The sequence below is a fragment of the Volvox carteri genome (assembly GCF_000143455.1).
Source record: "Volvox carteri f. nagariensis unplaced genomic scaffold VOLCAscaffold_79, whole genome shotgun sequence".
Lineage (NCBI taxonomy): Eukaryota > Viridiplantae > Chlorophyta > Chlorophyceae > Chlamydomonadales > Volvocaceae > Volvox > Volvox carteri.
Genome location: NW_003307622.1, coordinates 101,584 through 116,488, shown reverse-complemented (window position 1 = coordinate 116,488; position 14,905 = coordinate 101,584). Strand labels below are relative to the sequence as shown.

General features: G+C 63.9%; 2 protein-coding genes across 2 annotated transcripts in view; both read right to left on the bottom strand.

The window, feature by feature from the left end:
* VOLCADRAFT_119779 (uncharacterized protein) overlaps positions 1–12,051 on the bottom strand; it is a gene marked incomplete at both ends in the record, with an annotated part of 15,988 nt that extends 3,937 nt beyond the window's left edge. The window contains 12 exons of the mRNA XM_002957739.1: positions 158–3,308; positions 3,601–3,801; positions 4,116–4,231; positions 4,766–4,937; positions 5,058–5,099; positions 5,442–7,539; positions 7,649–7,727; positions 8,267–8,308; positions 8,596–8,707; positions 9,844–9,852; positions 10,159–11,388; positions 11,978–12,051. Coding sequence (XP_002957785.1) covers positions 158–3,308; positions 3,601–3,801; positions 4,116–4,231; positions 4,766–4,937; positions 5,058–5,099; positions 5,442–7,539; positions 7,649–7,727; positions 8,267–8,308; positions 8,596–8,707; positions 9,844–9,852; positions 10,159–11,388; positions 11,978–12,049 — 7,324 coding nt within the window. The remainder of the gene's footprint in view (positions 1–157; positions 3,309–3,600; positions 3,802–4,115; positions 4,232–4,765; positions 4,938–5,057; positions 5,100–5,441; positions 7,540–7,648; positions 7,728–8,266; positions 8,309–8,595; positions 8,708–9,843; positions 9,853–10,158; positions 11,389–11,977) is intronic.
* Positions 12,052–13,384: 1,333 nt separating this feature from the next.
* Positions 13,385–14,606, bottom strand: VOLCADRAFT_98904 (uncharacterized protein; the record flags this gene model as incomplete). Its single annotated transcript, XM_002957738.1, has 2 exons — positions 13,385–13,923; positions 14,549–14,606. 2 exons carry the CDS (start codon positions 14,604–14,606, stop codon positions 13,385–13,387), a joined length of 597 nt encoding a protein of 198 aa, XP_002957784.1.
* Positions 14,607–14,905: the final 299 nt, after the last annotated feature.

The following is a 14,905-nucleotide window of genomic DNA, read 5'->3' as shown; positions in this document are numbered from 1 at the left end:
GCCGCCGCCGCTGCAGCAGCAGCAGCGGCGGCGGCGGCAGCGGCCGCCGCGCCTTGCGGACCCTGACTACTGCCGCGCGGTGTTGTCTCGCGGCTCGCGTCGTACCCGCCGCCTGCGGCGGCGGCAGCCTCCCGGCTCACTAGGCCGACAGCCGCACCGGCGCCGTACAGCACACGCGAAAGACTGGACATAGGTTTTGGTCCGCCGGCGGCGGCGACGCCGTTGGTGGCGGCACCGACTTCCGGATCGCCAGCGTACGACGAAATAGCCAGGGGCGAGCGGCGATGTGTCGTGAAAGTGAACGAGCGACTGATGCGTCCATTGGGGCCTCGGATGAGGGCCTCTAGGGACGACGAACTCTGCCCAACGCCGTACCCCGTACGGCTTGACGGCGGCGACGGCAAGTCCGCACCCCAGGTCCTGCCCGCCGCGTCCGACGGCACAATCGGCGGACTCCATTCGGTGACGGCGTCGCCTCGCTGCGCGCCGCCGCCGCCACCGTTGCCGTACCCCACCGCTGCACCTGCGCGACCTCGCGCGCCGTGCCCTTTGCCCTGCTGCCCGGCGCGGCGGCTGCCAGCGCCGCCTGTGCCTCCGGCGACTGCGGCGATGGCCGCAGCCGCCGTCGAGGCGTACGGACTGACCGCTAGCAGATCTTGCAGCCGCGGACGCGCCATGGCGCTGCCTTTCTGTCCAAAAGTGAAAGACTGATAGACTCGCTCCTCTGGGCCTAGTCCTCCGCTGGCGGCTGCGTCGCGGGCGCTTTGCTGGGCTCGCAGCTGTCGCGGGTACGGCGGCAGCGGCGGTGGCCGTCTGATAGGCGGCGGCAACACCATGGCGGCTGATGGCGCCACGTCTGGATCCGAACTCGCCTCTGCCGAGTCGCTGGGCTGTGTAGAGCTGATGGCGGCGGCGGAGGAGTCGACGCTCTGGCGCGCCGTCGGCAGCGCCACCGCTGCAGCGGCGGCGGCCGCCACAACCGTGCTAGCGGCAGCGGCGGCGGCGGCCGCCGCCACGACAATGGTGTTGCCGCGCCTTTTGGACAGCGGCGACGACGGCGACAATGACCCCCCAGAAGACACGGATTGTGACGATATCGCGGCCCCTGGCGGAACCGGTCGACAGTCACTGGCGTCATTCGACGGTACGGATGGCGCATTGACGATTTGAGACACCAAACCAGCGGCGCCAACCGCCGGCACCGTCGGCGGCGGCGGCACCTTCGTCGGCGGCGGCACCGTCGGCGGCGGCAGTGGCGGCGGTAGCAGGTGTGGAGAAGTCGATTCCGCGGCCGCAACGGTCCGCGGTAATGATTGTGATTGTAATGATGATGATGATGTGTACGGCGGCTCTGAAGCCACGGTAGTCGTATTGCGTCTTTTTACTTCATCGCCGGGATCCGCCGCCACCGCCGCCACTGTCGATGACCCCGCTGCAGGTGCCATCGCTGCGCCTGCCACCGCAGTCACGTCCGCCGCCGTCACCGCCGCCTCCGTTGCAGCAGTCGCAACATTAGCAGCGCTGACACCCTCCCCCACATCCGCACCCACCGCCGCCGCCGCCGCTGCCGCCGGCGGCATCGGCTCCTGTGGTGGCGACGCATCCTCGCCGGCGGCGGTGGTAGCTATAGCATGAGCAGCAGACTGGGGCCCCACAATCTGTGACAGTGACGACACCTCCATGCCGTCAGCGCCGGTGCAATCCCCCGTACGTATGTCTGAGGCGCTGGCAAAGGCAGAGTCCAGGTGAGACCCCGAGCGGCCCGGCCGTGTGCTCGTGACCATGGCATTGGCGGCGGCGCTGCCCAAAGGTACGCCGCCGCTGACCATCCAGCCCAACAACGGATTGCCGCTGCTGAAATCGCGTCGGCCGCCGCCAGCGGCCGCCGTTAAGCCTGCCAAAGCAGACGTCGGCGGCAACTCGCTCGACATGGTCAGCAGCAGCAACAGGGAGTCGTTGCATGTGCCGCCGGCGGTGCTGAGTGCCGCGGCACGGGCTGCCGCCTCGCCTGCGGCAGCTCCACCGCCAGCAGCGGCGTCGCCGCTGGGGCCCAAGGCAGGCGATGGCGCACCGCTTCCGGCGGCGGCGGCACCGCCCCCGCCGCCGCCGCAGCTACGGAACGCCGCCATCGCGCCGAGGTTAAGGAAGGACTGCTGGCTTCCACGCCTTGCCTCCGACATCGAGGTTCCGGCGGCGGCGCCGCCGCTGTCCAGGTGACCTTCCCCCCGGCTGCCGCCGCCGCCGCCGCCGCCCCCGTCGGTGCCGTCGGTACCTGAGGTGTTGGCGGAGTCAGTCCCAACTGGTATTACCGGCGGCGCCGGCCGCGGCGCCGGACTGCGTTGTGCCGTACTGCTGCCACGGAGGACGTCGTCGCCGCGCCGCCACGAGAGGCTACTGGCGGCGGCAGCCGCGGCGGCTAGCATGCCGTCAGGACTACCCACAGATGGGCTCATGGGAACAGCAGCGGCAGAGGTGGCGGCGGCGGCGCCGCCTCCGCCGCCACGGCCCAAGATTGGGCCGCTGGCGCGGCGCGGTACGACAACTCGAGGCTGCCGTCCAGCAGCTAAGGCCCCGCTGGCTAGCGCACCTTGGCCGCCCACCCGAGGCTGCGGCATGTTGGACAACAACCGCCCACGAGGGTTACTGCCGCCGCCGCCGCCGCCGTACCCTCCGCCGCTGCTACTGCCGCCGGCGTCTCGACTTGTGTGGCCCGGAGGCAAAGGCAGGCGGTCGGCTGAGGATCGGGATCGGGGAAGCAGACCGTCCTGAGGCTGCTGCCCCTGATGCTGCTGGCTGTGGTGGTAATGGTGAGGGTGGTGAGGATAAGCGAGGATGTGCGGCGGCGGCAGCAGCTGCTGCTGCTGCAGGTTCGACCGTACAGACACGGACACGTCCCGCCAAGTCGCAGCGCTACTGCGTTGACTAGCGCTGACGCTGCCTGCGCCATCGCCGCCGCCACCCTCGACATCCGTACGGTATCTATACGGCAAAACCAGCTGCTGCGACGTCGGTGGGCCGTTGCTGGTGTTGCTGCCGTTGGCGCCGGCGCCGGCGCCGCCAGCGACGGCACCCAGAGCCGCCGCTGCGCGTGCCGCCTCCGCAGGGTGGTATCGCCGCAGCGACGCCGCCGCCTCCAACGTGGCCACCACACCTGTCGTACTGAGGCCGTGTAGGACGCGCATCGTCATGTCGACGGCCCCGCCTTCGTACGACAATTGACCGGTTAACGGATGTAGCGAGGTGGACACGGCGCCGAAGTGCACTACTGCCTGTGTTCGAGGCCCCCGCGCGAGCTGCACCTCACGCCCCTGGAGCAATGAGGTAAGAGGATGATGCCGTCAGACCGGCGGGAGGGGTTTGGGGTATAGGGCCCTGCTTAGCCCCACCTCAAACCCTCCAGCAAGCTCCTTCAGGAGCTTCCAAACGCCGAATATGGACATCCATCCAAACCGTCCGGGACTGGATCAAGTGATTCTCGCAAGTGTCACGCTCATTCACTACGGGCTTCCCTACCTACTTCCCTCCCAGCTCTTTCCCCAACCGCTTCCCAACCGCTTCCCAACCGCTTCCCAACCACTTCCCAATCGCTCCTTCCCCTACCCTTGAGTCAAGGATACTCCGCGCCCCGCAGCACTCCGTCGCCAGTAGCTCATCGCTCCACCCATGGCCCGCCATACCCGCCACCACCAGTGCAGCCCACAACGCGGCTCGGTACGCGTCCGGAAAGACGCACAGCGCCCGACCCACGCCCAGCTGTGCCAGGTAGCCGCCATGCAGCCGCGCGTACTGGTAGCACAGAGCCTGAGGTGCGATGGAGTGGAGGATGAGGAGCAGCTCTAAACTGCCCCTCTGAAACACCCACACAGCATCCAAGACCCCGAAACACCATTACGCTCTCCCCCCCCCTCCCCCCTCCTTACCTCCCCGCGAGGGGAGGGACCATATGCGAGAACCCCCGCCCCGGGGCGGAGAGTAGGGGGAGTTCCGCCGCCAACTGTCAGGGGCATGAACACCGACTGGTCAGCCCAGCCCAGCCCAACCGCATCCTGCGGAGGGCCCCCGACTTCACTTCGGTTTGCCTGTCCTCCTCCTCCCCCTCCTCCTCCCCCGCCCACCTGAAGGACTGACGCCGCTTCCAGGCTGACGGCCGGTGGGGCGCTCTCCAGCAGCGAACTAGGCGCCAGGCGAATGGCCGCACACGCCACCACCGACAGCGGGGCATCGAGCAGACCTGGCGGGGCGCGGGCGGGGGGTGGGAGGACGCGGGCCCCCGGGGCGAGGGGGCGAGGGGGCGAGGGGGCGAGGGGGCGGGATACAAACAAAAGTCACCCGGGGGCGGGGCCGGGGGAGAAGAGAGCGGGAGGGGCACGGGGGGAAAAGGCGGGAGCAGCACTAGGCTTGCCATGGGCATGTGCCCGTGTGGCCGTGTGTGTGTGTCGTATTTTTAAAACCCCGCATACCTCCTGCACGGCCCCTCTGTCAACAGTGCCTGTGCCCATGCCCAGCAGTACTCCTTCCCCCAACTCCCACGCGCCCACCCACCCACCCCGACATACATACATCCATACGTACATCCATACATCCATCCATACATCCATCCATACATCCATACATACATACATACATACATACATACATACATACATACATACATACATACATACATACATACATACATACATACATACATACATACATATATACATACAGACATACTACATGCATATATACCCGCACATGGAGGTGGAGAGAGGGGCTAACTCACCCCGGCCGAGAGCCATGAAAGTCCGAGTAAGCGGTCGCTGCAGCGCCGCCCTCAGCACCAGGGCCGTATTGGAAAGCTGGTAGATTGTGGCGGGCAGTCGTGGTGAGCCCAGCACGTAGTCGCCCAGCCGCCACAGCGCCACGCGGTTGGCCAGGAACTGGGGGGAGCACAGCTGCACGGTGTGCCGTGAGGCGAAGACCATACCGCCGTGGGCGGCGTCTGAGACGGCCTTGGCACACAGCAGCGCGGGGCCGCTGTACCTGGTGCGGCCCGAGGGGTGGTGGCGGTTGACTTCCGCCGGGGTGCGCACACCGCTGTGCAGGCCGCAGCGGACCTAGGGGCCCCGGGGAGGGGAGGGGAGGGGAGGGGAGGGGGAAGACGAACCACGTAAACGAGTGAAGCTGCTGGCAAGGAAAGAGTGTACAAGAAGCAGAACTGACCAGTAGGCGGTTTTGAAGGAGGGGAGGGGAGGGGAGGGGAGATGTGGTAAGGAGGACGATCCCCATACCAAGGATCTGACCCAGGGACATCAGATACATGAATATAGGGAAAATAAAAGATGAGAGAGAAAGAGAGGAAAGGAAAGAGGCCCCACCACCACCACCACCCACCCACTATTCCCCTCCCAATGAAGCCCCCCCTCCCCCTCCCCCTCCCCCTCCCCCTCCTCACTCACTCGGGGCCCACGAAACACAAGCACAGCTCCCACATTTGCGGGGTCGATACCCAGGTTGTACGGCAATTCCGTCCACGTGGACCGCAGCTCCGAGCCGTACGTTGATGGCGAAGCGTACAGCGTCTTGCCGGCGGCGCCGCCGGCAGCGGCGGTGCTGCTGCCGCCGCGCCGGCCCTGGCGGATGGGCTGCAGCTGCAGCGTGCTCTGAATGTTGGACCCTTGTGACACATTGCTGCTAGGAGTTCCTTGGGACTGGGAACTTGACCGGCTTTCCAACTCCCAGACCGCCGCCGTGGCGGCGGCGGCGGCTTCGCGGCCCGTGAACTCCAGGGGCTCCGCCGCGGAGATGGCGGTGGCGGGGCCGCTCCCACCGCCTGTGGCGGCGGCGCCGCCCCCGCCAGATTCTCCGGACCGCGCTCCAGAGAAACTAACCTTGGAAGCCGCCGCCGCCGCCGCCGCCGCGGACGTGACGTGACGGAAACTTCGCTGCACGCGGCGGAGGAAGCCAAGGGAGCTCTCTGTCCAGGAGCGCCAGCCCTGTAGAGAGCGACCCGTGGGTCCGCCCCCGCTGTCGTCCAGCAGCTGACGCTGACGGAGCTCATTCGGAAGGGATGGCGGCGCATGGGGCATAATGCCGCCGCCGCCAGCTGCTGCTGCTACTGTTCCGGCCGTATAACGCAGCGACGCCGTGTCGGGAACCGATCCGTACAGGTACGATGGGGTCGGTAGAACGCCGCCGCTGCCGGCTTGGTCACGGGCATCGTCTTGGGAGGGCTGGTAGATCGGCGGCGGTGGGTCAGCAAGCCGGCTGGGTCGCCGGCCGGCGCCGGTTGCAACGGCACCGTCCAAAAACGCCTTCAGCGGCGAAGACATATGAGCCGGCGTCGGCCCTCGAAAGCTGGCAGCTGATGCCGTACCAGCCTGCCACGACGACTCAGCCGCCGCCAACGCGTCTTCGCCGCCGCCGCCAACGCCGCTGACAACTACGACATTGCTTTGCGTACGGCGCACTAGGCGCGAAATCGACGGCGACAAAGTCGGTTCCTCGGGAACTGACGTCACGAGGCCGTACGTCCCTGTACGTGATACCTGGCCGGACCGATTCATCGGCGGCGGCCCGGAGAGGGTAAATCCTGACGCTGCCAACGCCCCGGCTGAATCCAATGCCGCCGCCGCCGCCGCCGCGTCGGCGTCGGCGTCGCCGTCAGCCAGCAACGGAAATGCGCCGCTGTCGTTGCGCTCCATAGACTCCCCACGAAGGGGCGACATATGACGTTGGGGCGGCCCGCCGATGCTAGGCACACGACCGGCGCAGATGCCAAACGCGAACGCAGTACCGGCTCCGCCACCGCCGCCGCCACCGCCGCCGCCAGCGCCCGAGGCATTGGCCGCGATAAGGCCCGCGGGAAGCCTGCCCAGCGAAAGTGAAGTGGACACGGATCCCCCAGCGACGGCGGCAGCGAGAGCAGCAGGAATAGCGGAGCCGCTGGGGCCCAAACGTGGCGCTGGCGCTGCGACGGTCACATTGTACGGCAAAAAATGGTCAAACAGGTTCCGGGCGCTGGACGATGCCGTATTTTCATACAACTGTGCAGCATCCAACAGCATGCTGTCGCCTGTGTGGATACGGCCGCCCAACGCCAGCCCCGAGACGCTGCCGCCACCACCGCCGCCGCCACCACCGCCGCCGCCGCCGCCAGCCCTCGGACTACCCAAGCCGGTGTTGGTCCCGCCAACTCGGCCAGCTAGCGCGGCCAGCAGCAGGCTGCCACCGCGAGCCGAATGAGACCCCGAAGCAGGTCGAGTGGCGAACGACATGCTGCGCCGTACATGACCGGACATGCCGTCAAGCCTCCGTATCGCCTTGCTGAACGTGCGCAACGACAGCGACAGCGACAGCGCACCGCCGCCGCCGCCGCCGGCGGCACCGGTTCCGGAGCTGTGCGCGGGGGCCATGCTAGCTGACCCTGCTGAGGCACCTGTCGGTTCCGTGTCCAGGGTGTTCATGACGACATGGGTGACTGGCCGGGGCGCGGCTGCCGCTGCGGCTTTGGTCATCAAGTGCCGCAGCCGCTTGGTCCCTACCACGTATACGGGCCTAGAGGGTGAGTACGGAAGGGGGAGGGTGGGGGGTGAACTCACGGGTGGTATAGGACTCCCTTCTTCCTCCTCCTTCACGCTCCCCAGCACTTTCGAGTACGACACACCTGCATGCATCGTGCATGAGCACCTCGGGCGGCCAGGGCTGCTCCATGAGCTCCGACTGCACGTGTAGCGAGAAACCCACTGCACAGACAGACAGACAGACAGACAGACAGACGGACAGGTCCATAGGCAGGAGGGGCATCTAGAACCGCTGGATACAGATCCTAAATCCCATATCCCCGGCCCCATATCATCACAGGCGTCCTCCCCCCCGCCCTTCATCACTCCGCAAGGGTCAGAAGAGGTCGGATCGATCCCAGCCAGGAGCTCTCGAATTTGAAGGCAACAACGATCAGCAATCGCGAGCTCCAACCGCAACATCAGCACCAACAGCAAGAGTCCCTGGGCTAAACCCCGTCCGGGGCTCACTCCGTAAAGTCCCCGTCCCCACCAAGGTCGACACCGAGGGACAATATGCCGGAAGAGGCTCCCAGGATGTGCACACACACACACAGACAGACAGACACACACACAGACAGACAGACACACACACACAGACAGACAGACAGACAGACAGACAGACACACACACAGAGCGCATTAGCACACCCACCCAGCCCCATCCCCGACCCCACCCCCCATCCCCACCTAACCGCTCAGCCAGACCCACGCATGACTAACCCGCGGCCTCTGCGTTGTGGAAAGCAACTGTGAAGGAGTCGCCTGCGGGTTTCCAACGTCACGGGAGACAGGGCGGCAGGGTTTTCCCCCCGACCGTTTGTGTTTCGTTGTTGAGAGGTTAGGAGAGGGAATGTAGGGAGCCCCTCAATCCCAGCACATCCTGGGAAAAACCTTTTGACGTGCACTTTACAAAAACACCGGAATGCGTGAGAGACGCGGGACGGTGTTTGCTGGGGTGGAACGGCGTGCGCTTGGAGAAAGCAGTTGAAACGGCAGTTGCCGATCGGCTGCCGTACCCGTACCCGTACACATAAACCCGTACGCCGTACCTTCCGTGACGGATTCGTAGCCCGACCAGTGTGCGATGACGCGGCGGATGGTTTCATGGTGCACATTGAGCGCCAAGTCCATCACAAGCGCGTCCAGATCCTCCCAAAGGACCTGCGGCCAGGACGAGATTGGCCAGGACTGGCTACCTGGCTAGGGCGAGAACGAACCACTAGAGAGCAAACACACTAAGAACGGCCCAAACCGTTCGTCTGCTGTGTTGTGTTGTGTTGTGTTGTGTTGTGTTGTGTTGTTTTGTGTTGTGTTGTGTTGTGTTGTGTATGCATCCTCAGCTGCCATCTGTCACCTGTTGCCCCATGTCTGATCCCACCAACCCCAGCACCGAGTCAGTGTCCAACACCGCAGCAACCCTACAACCGGCACCTCGCAAGGGAGGTCCCCCGCGACCCGCCGTAGAGCTCACCGTAGAAGATTCCATGTCCTTCAAATGTGTCGGTGATAGTGGAAGCGCCGGTGGGCCCCCCCCCCCCGTGGCGTTATGGCGGTTGCGAGGGACGCCGGGTGGCGACGTGGCGAGCGGCGATCCGGCGGGTTGTAGCGTACGGCACACGACAGGCGAGGCGAGGGGTACGTGAGAGGAGACAGACAGGTAGGTGGATAGAGAGGATGGCGGCATGGAACTGTGATTTCGTCCAGATGCGACATGACGCGGATTACCACCTGATCCACATCCACGTGGCTGTCGGGTGGTGCCATCCATACAGGGGGGCTGCTGCGGGGGTAAAGAGCTACACGCATATCCGTACACGCATATCCGTACACGCATATCCGTACACGCATATCCGTACACGCATATCCGTACACGCATATCCGTACCCCAGGGCGCAGAACATGAATGCGAGAAAACAAAGGCGAGAGGCGGGAGGAGCAGGGGGAGTAGAGAAGGGGGTAAACGAGGTCCTGGCCGATAGGAGGGTCGGAGTGGAGTTAGTGACTGCCCTGCACTGGCTGCCGTCGCCGGCGGTGGTGGTTGTGACGGCGGCGGCGGTGGCGGTGGTGATGTGGTAATAGTGGTAGTGGTGACTCGAAATCGTCTTTCCGCCTTCCGTCTTCCGCCTTCCCCTCAGCCTCCTGGCCGCTGAACCGCCCCAGCCAGGGTGACCTCCAGCACCCCAACCCCCCCACACACACTCTCTCTCTCGCTCGCTCGCTCCCTCGCTCTCTCTGCGCACGAGCACAGAAGCAAGCACCGTGTGCCCCCAACCGCCCCGCGCTCCCGAGCCGCTCACCGTTACAACCTGCGGGAAGCAAATCACATAGCACAGCGAATTACGTCAAGCGATGGTAAGCAGCAGCAACTCGTAGGCGCGGCTACCCCGTGGTAGAGGTTCTTCGGCGGGGAGAGGATTAAGTCGGAGAGATGGGGGCAGTCATGACCCAGATGTGCAACATGCAGGGGCCCCTGCCGGCATGTCCGAGTTCCGTACGTCCTGGTCCCTGACCCTAAAACCCCAACTACCCAGTTAGCAGCCCCCGGTTGGCTGTCACAGCGGCACGGTGCGGTACGGTGCGGTACGGTGAGGTACGGAGTCGCGATGACTCACCAGGGTCGTCTGCCGCCCAACGCCCGGATCCTTACTGGATCCCCAACCGCGCTCCACCATCAGCCGCTTGTACACAAAAGCCGCCAGCGCCAACAGCACCGCCGCCGCCGCCGTACCGACAGCGGCGCCTACCGACGACGCGACGGCGCCCTGCTTCAACGCGCCGGCCACCACCCCCTTCTCCCGACCGACCACATACCGCATCTCCGGCGGCGGCGGTGGCGGCGGCGGCGCTGGCGCTGACAGCAGGTCGTCGCGCCCGATGGACCGCAAGTACTGCAGCCTCAGCGTGCCGAAGCCGTACGCCGCCGACCCAAACGTGACCTCTAAAGATTTCGCCATGGACTCCATTATATCCTCCACGGACAGTACGGGATTGGAGAGGTTATAGGCGGCTGTGTGGAGGGCAGCTCTGTACTGCAGCATACGCTGAAGAGCCATCGGGTACGACAGGAGGTTCCTGTGCGTCAGCATGTCGTACGTCAGCGCCAAGTAGTCCTGCGCCTCCGCTGCGTCGTACCCTGCATCCGTCCAGTACTGCAGGTTGGACGGAGAGAAGTGCTCGTAGCGGAACGGCGCCAGGGGGGTTAGGGGAGATACCACCAGTTTCCAAACCGTGTCGGAGTCCGTAACACGTCGCAGCCATCGCACCGAGTACGCCTTCTGCCTCAGAGTCGTGAAGTTGTTGATTCCCAGCGCCAATGGACTGAGTCCCAGAACAGGCGCCATATTGGCAAGAGTAAAGCCAAAGCCGGAGGATGGAAGCGGAGGCGGAGGCGGTGGCGGAGCCGCGGCGAGCGCGGCAGCTGCGGCGGCGAAGACGGAGGCGCTACCGGACAGCAGTGCCTCCCCCAGCGCCGCCTCGCCTGGCCACCGAGGCACCACCTCCGCAAACGGACAGATGGAGTATTTGCAGGGCACCAGGCGACCCGTGGGTCGGTCCAGAACCGAAGTGGCGCCCGGCAGCCATGTGACCCGAGAGAATTTCCGTACAGCCGCGGACGGAGACAGCAGTACATTGCGCTTGTGAGCGGGCTGCGGTGCGAGTTGGAAGGCGCACATGCCCGCCTCATACAGCGGCGCCGCTGTACCATACATGCTGTTGCAGTTGGTGGCGTTGGCTAGGCCTTGTGGCGGCGCAAACGCGGCGAGCTCCCTGTGAAAGAGCAGTGCTGCGCGCATGGCCTCGTTGTGAACCAGCGGCGTGAAGGTCTCCGGGTTGAAGAAGGCCTTTCGGAGCCACGATAGCGGGGTACGTGCGAGGGCCAGCAGGGCAGGTGAGGGCAGGGCAGGTGAGGGCAGGACAGGGCAGGGCATGGGAGCCACACATATAAGACGAACCACTGGCGAATGGAGCAGATACCCGAGGTAGGTAGACGGGTAGTTCAGGAGAAGAGGGACGCGGGCAGGGGGCCACAGACGCCAGCGTCATGTGATGACGTGATGCAGTTCCCGCAGTCCTCCCCAGCTCAGATCGCACACATCCGTCAGCGGCCCGCTTCCCCCCGGGGGTGGAACAGGGCTTTTCGGAACCTTTCGGGCACATACAACCCGAGGCGAAGCCTGCCCCCTTCAGAACCCAATGCCACTGGGCAATGACCCCGCTGCGAAGGATTCTGATCCATCCTTGCCAGCACTCCGCAATCCTCGGCTTCCGTGTCTGTGCCCTTCTCTCCCCCTCCCCCCACCCGCCCTTCGTGCACATGACTCGATCTTGGGGCAGTCCCCTACTCAAGCAGAGGGCGACATACGTACATACATACATACATACATACATACATACATACATACATACGTACGTACAGACATACACACTCACCCCCTGCGACAGCCCCAGGGTCTGTACAAAGCTCGCCCATATCGCCATCAGCTCGTACGAGTCCGCGTGACAGCCTGCGCGAGTGGGAGGTGGGCGGACAGGGCAACGGGGACCGAGAGGCGTGGTATATGTATGATGTGTGAAACAGGGGGGTGTATCTTCGCCCGTGGCAGCTACCCTGCGAAACCCTGCCTTCCCCGGTATTTCAGGGCACCCTCATCCAGTCACCCTAGTCAACTTCTCAGTGGATCGCTCAGGTTCCGCACCCACCACCAGCATCCAACGGAATCTGCCGGGTCGACAGCGGCCCAACTCCGTTCCTGGTCGGCTCGCAGGTTAACTTTATCCCAGGTCACCACTGTCCATCAACTAGGGGCGCTATGCCTTCCACCATCGGAAGGACTTTGACCCTAGTGGGTATCGATCCCGGGATCTCCCGGGGGCAATGGTCGCGCCTTACCAGTAGTGCCAAACCCTATATATGTATGTATGTATGTATGTATGTATGTATGTATGTATGTATGTATGTATGTATGTATGTATGTATGTATGTATGTATGTATGTATGTATGTATGCATGCATGTGGAGATGCAGGTGCGCGCATGATGGTGGATGGGTGGCGGGCTTGTTTGACCGGGGGCCCGCGCGTGACGGAGTGCGCAGGAGCCTCCCAACTGCACCCACGACCCTACAGGGGCCCTATGACCTCCCGAACAGCCGCCCCCGGGAAACTGACCATGCAGACGCTGGCACCGACAGCAGGGCGGTGCTTCGGCCATCCCCCTGCCCTGACGGGCCCCCCAGAGCCCTGCCCCGCCCCGGCCCCCCCTTGCCCTCCCCCCGATCATCCAGGGCCCCCAGCTCCAGCTCCCTCCTTAAGTCGGTCAGCACCCCTCAGCACCGGGCAGCCTGGCAGGTCCCTTCGTGCTAACCCACAGCAACGCATCGGGCAGCCTCCTGTCAATTCCCCCTGGGTGAACCCGTAAAGCCACCACCCTTACACAGCACCCTCCTCTCTCCCCGACCTCATCATCCCGACCCCCTCCGCAGTCCAGCCCTTCCACCCGGCCTCCAATACGGGCCCCGCTTGCACATGTCCCGCACAGTCACACACGCCCATGGACCACCGCGCCCATTACCGTCCATTGAGGCTCCAGACCAGCCCTGAAAGACCTTCCCCCCCCCCCGGCCGCTGCGGCTGCTGGGCCCTTGTGACGTGGAGTCGGAGGACACAGCGCTGGGACGTGTGAGACTGCTCCGGCAGCGGCTATTGCTAGTGACTCGTCTAGATGTGCCTGTTAAGAGTAGACCGACTGCCCACCCATCCCAAATAACGCATCCATGCAACGCACTTAAAAAAGGACCAGCCGTGCACACCGGATCAACGGTGCACTCGACTCCCCTATTCAAGAGCGCCAGCCGCCACCCAATCGCTCACCCTCGACTGACACCTTGCAGAAGCCGTAAAACCCGGGGTCCGCCGCCGCCGCGGGGCCCTCCGGACGGCCATGCACCGCCCGCACCGCCATCAGCAGCTGCTCCCAGGTTCGCGGCACGGGCAGGTCGTGTCTGGCCAACACATCCGCGCGGTAGTGCAGCACTACGGCGGCTGCCCCCAGAGGGATGATGGTATTGCGTGTAATGGCCACCTGCCAGCGCAGCACTGAGAGGATGCCGGGCCATTGCCCCTGCCAACGGTCCGTGGCTAGGAAAGGCTCCAGGCTGAGGAGCGCGCCCGAAGCTACCATCTCCGGCACGATGGCGGGGTCCAGCACCAGGCCGTCGAAGTGGCTGACGCGCCCGCGGGCGAGGTCGAGCAGGGAGGTGTCCCATTGTGATCGGTTCTGTACGATCCAGCGCGCGCTCATGCCCGAGTCCGGGCCCATGTTTATGCCGGAGGTGATGTTTGTGCCCGTCGTGGACTCGTAGGGCGAGGGCAGTGCATCTGCGAGAAGCGTATCGACGCCAGTCATTGGACCCAGAAGGAAGTGTACCTGTAAGTTTGGGTCGTGGGGGACAAGTGAGTGGTTGGGTGGTCGGATGGGCAGGGTGGGTGGGAGGTTTGCTAGGGGAGGAATGGAACGCCACGGGGCGAATGTGGTGGGAATCGGGTTGGGGGCTGGGCTTGGCTGGCTGGAAAGGGGGAGCTGGAGGGGGGCTCAGGGATGTGCGCGGCGGCTTCGAGTGGTGCGACGGCTCAATGGGTGATTCCCCTGGGTGCGATTAAGTTCCAGATAGGTTTGTTTGTAACAGGGGAGGTGTAAGTGAAAGCCGTGCTGCTCAAACGGGGTCTTTGCTGTGCGATAACTCTCGGGAAACTCGCTTGCACAAGAAGTAACCACCATTGCGCGAACGCTATCAACTACACGCCAGTCAACCCGACCTACTGTGTACGTAGTGTTGACCGCGTCCGCTGCACATACTTCTGCAACTTTCGTGAAGTTGTCGCAACTGCGTTCTCACACATGCACAAGCAAACGTTTCGTGTTCGGTCTTTTAAGATCACACGATGAAACACGTCACATGGAAAGAGCCGATATCTGTTCGTTGATTGATTGCACGGAACGCACCTGGAACGACCACCGGCCCAGATGCAATCCTTTGCCAGCTCGCCCACGATAGATGCATTTGCAAGTGCTTCCACGAGTTCTTGAACTCCCCCAGAAGAAGATGATGCCACCGTAAAAGCGATAAATGTAAGGAAAAATGCTATCCGGGGCTGCATCCCCGTCTCGAAGCAAACTGCAACCCTATCCCCACCCCATCATTGCATACACATTCTCTATCATGCAGTTTGTTCCGTAAGGGCAGCATTAAGAGTGTAATAGAAATCTTTTAAGGAGTTGAATCATTTGGCCAGGTAATAACATGGTTTCTGTTTGTTTTATATTACTCACTTTTGTTAAGTGTTTGTTGATAACTGGCCT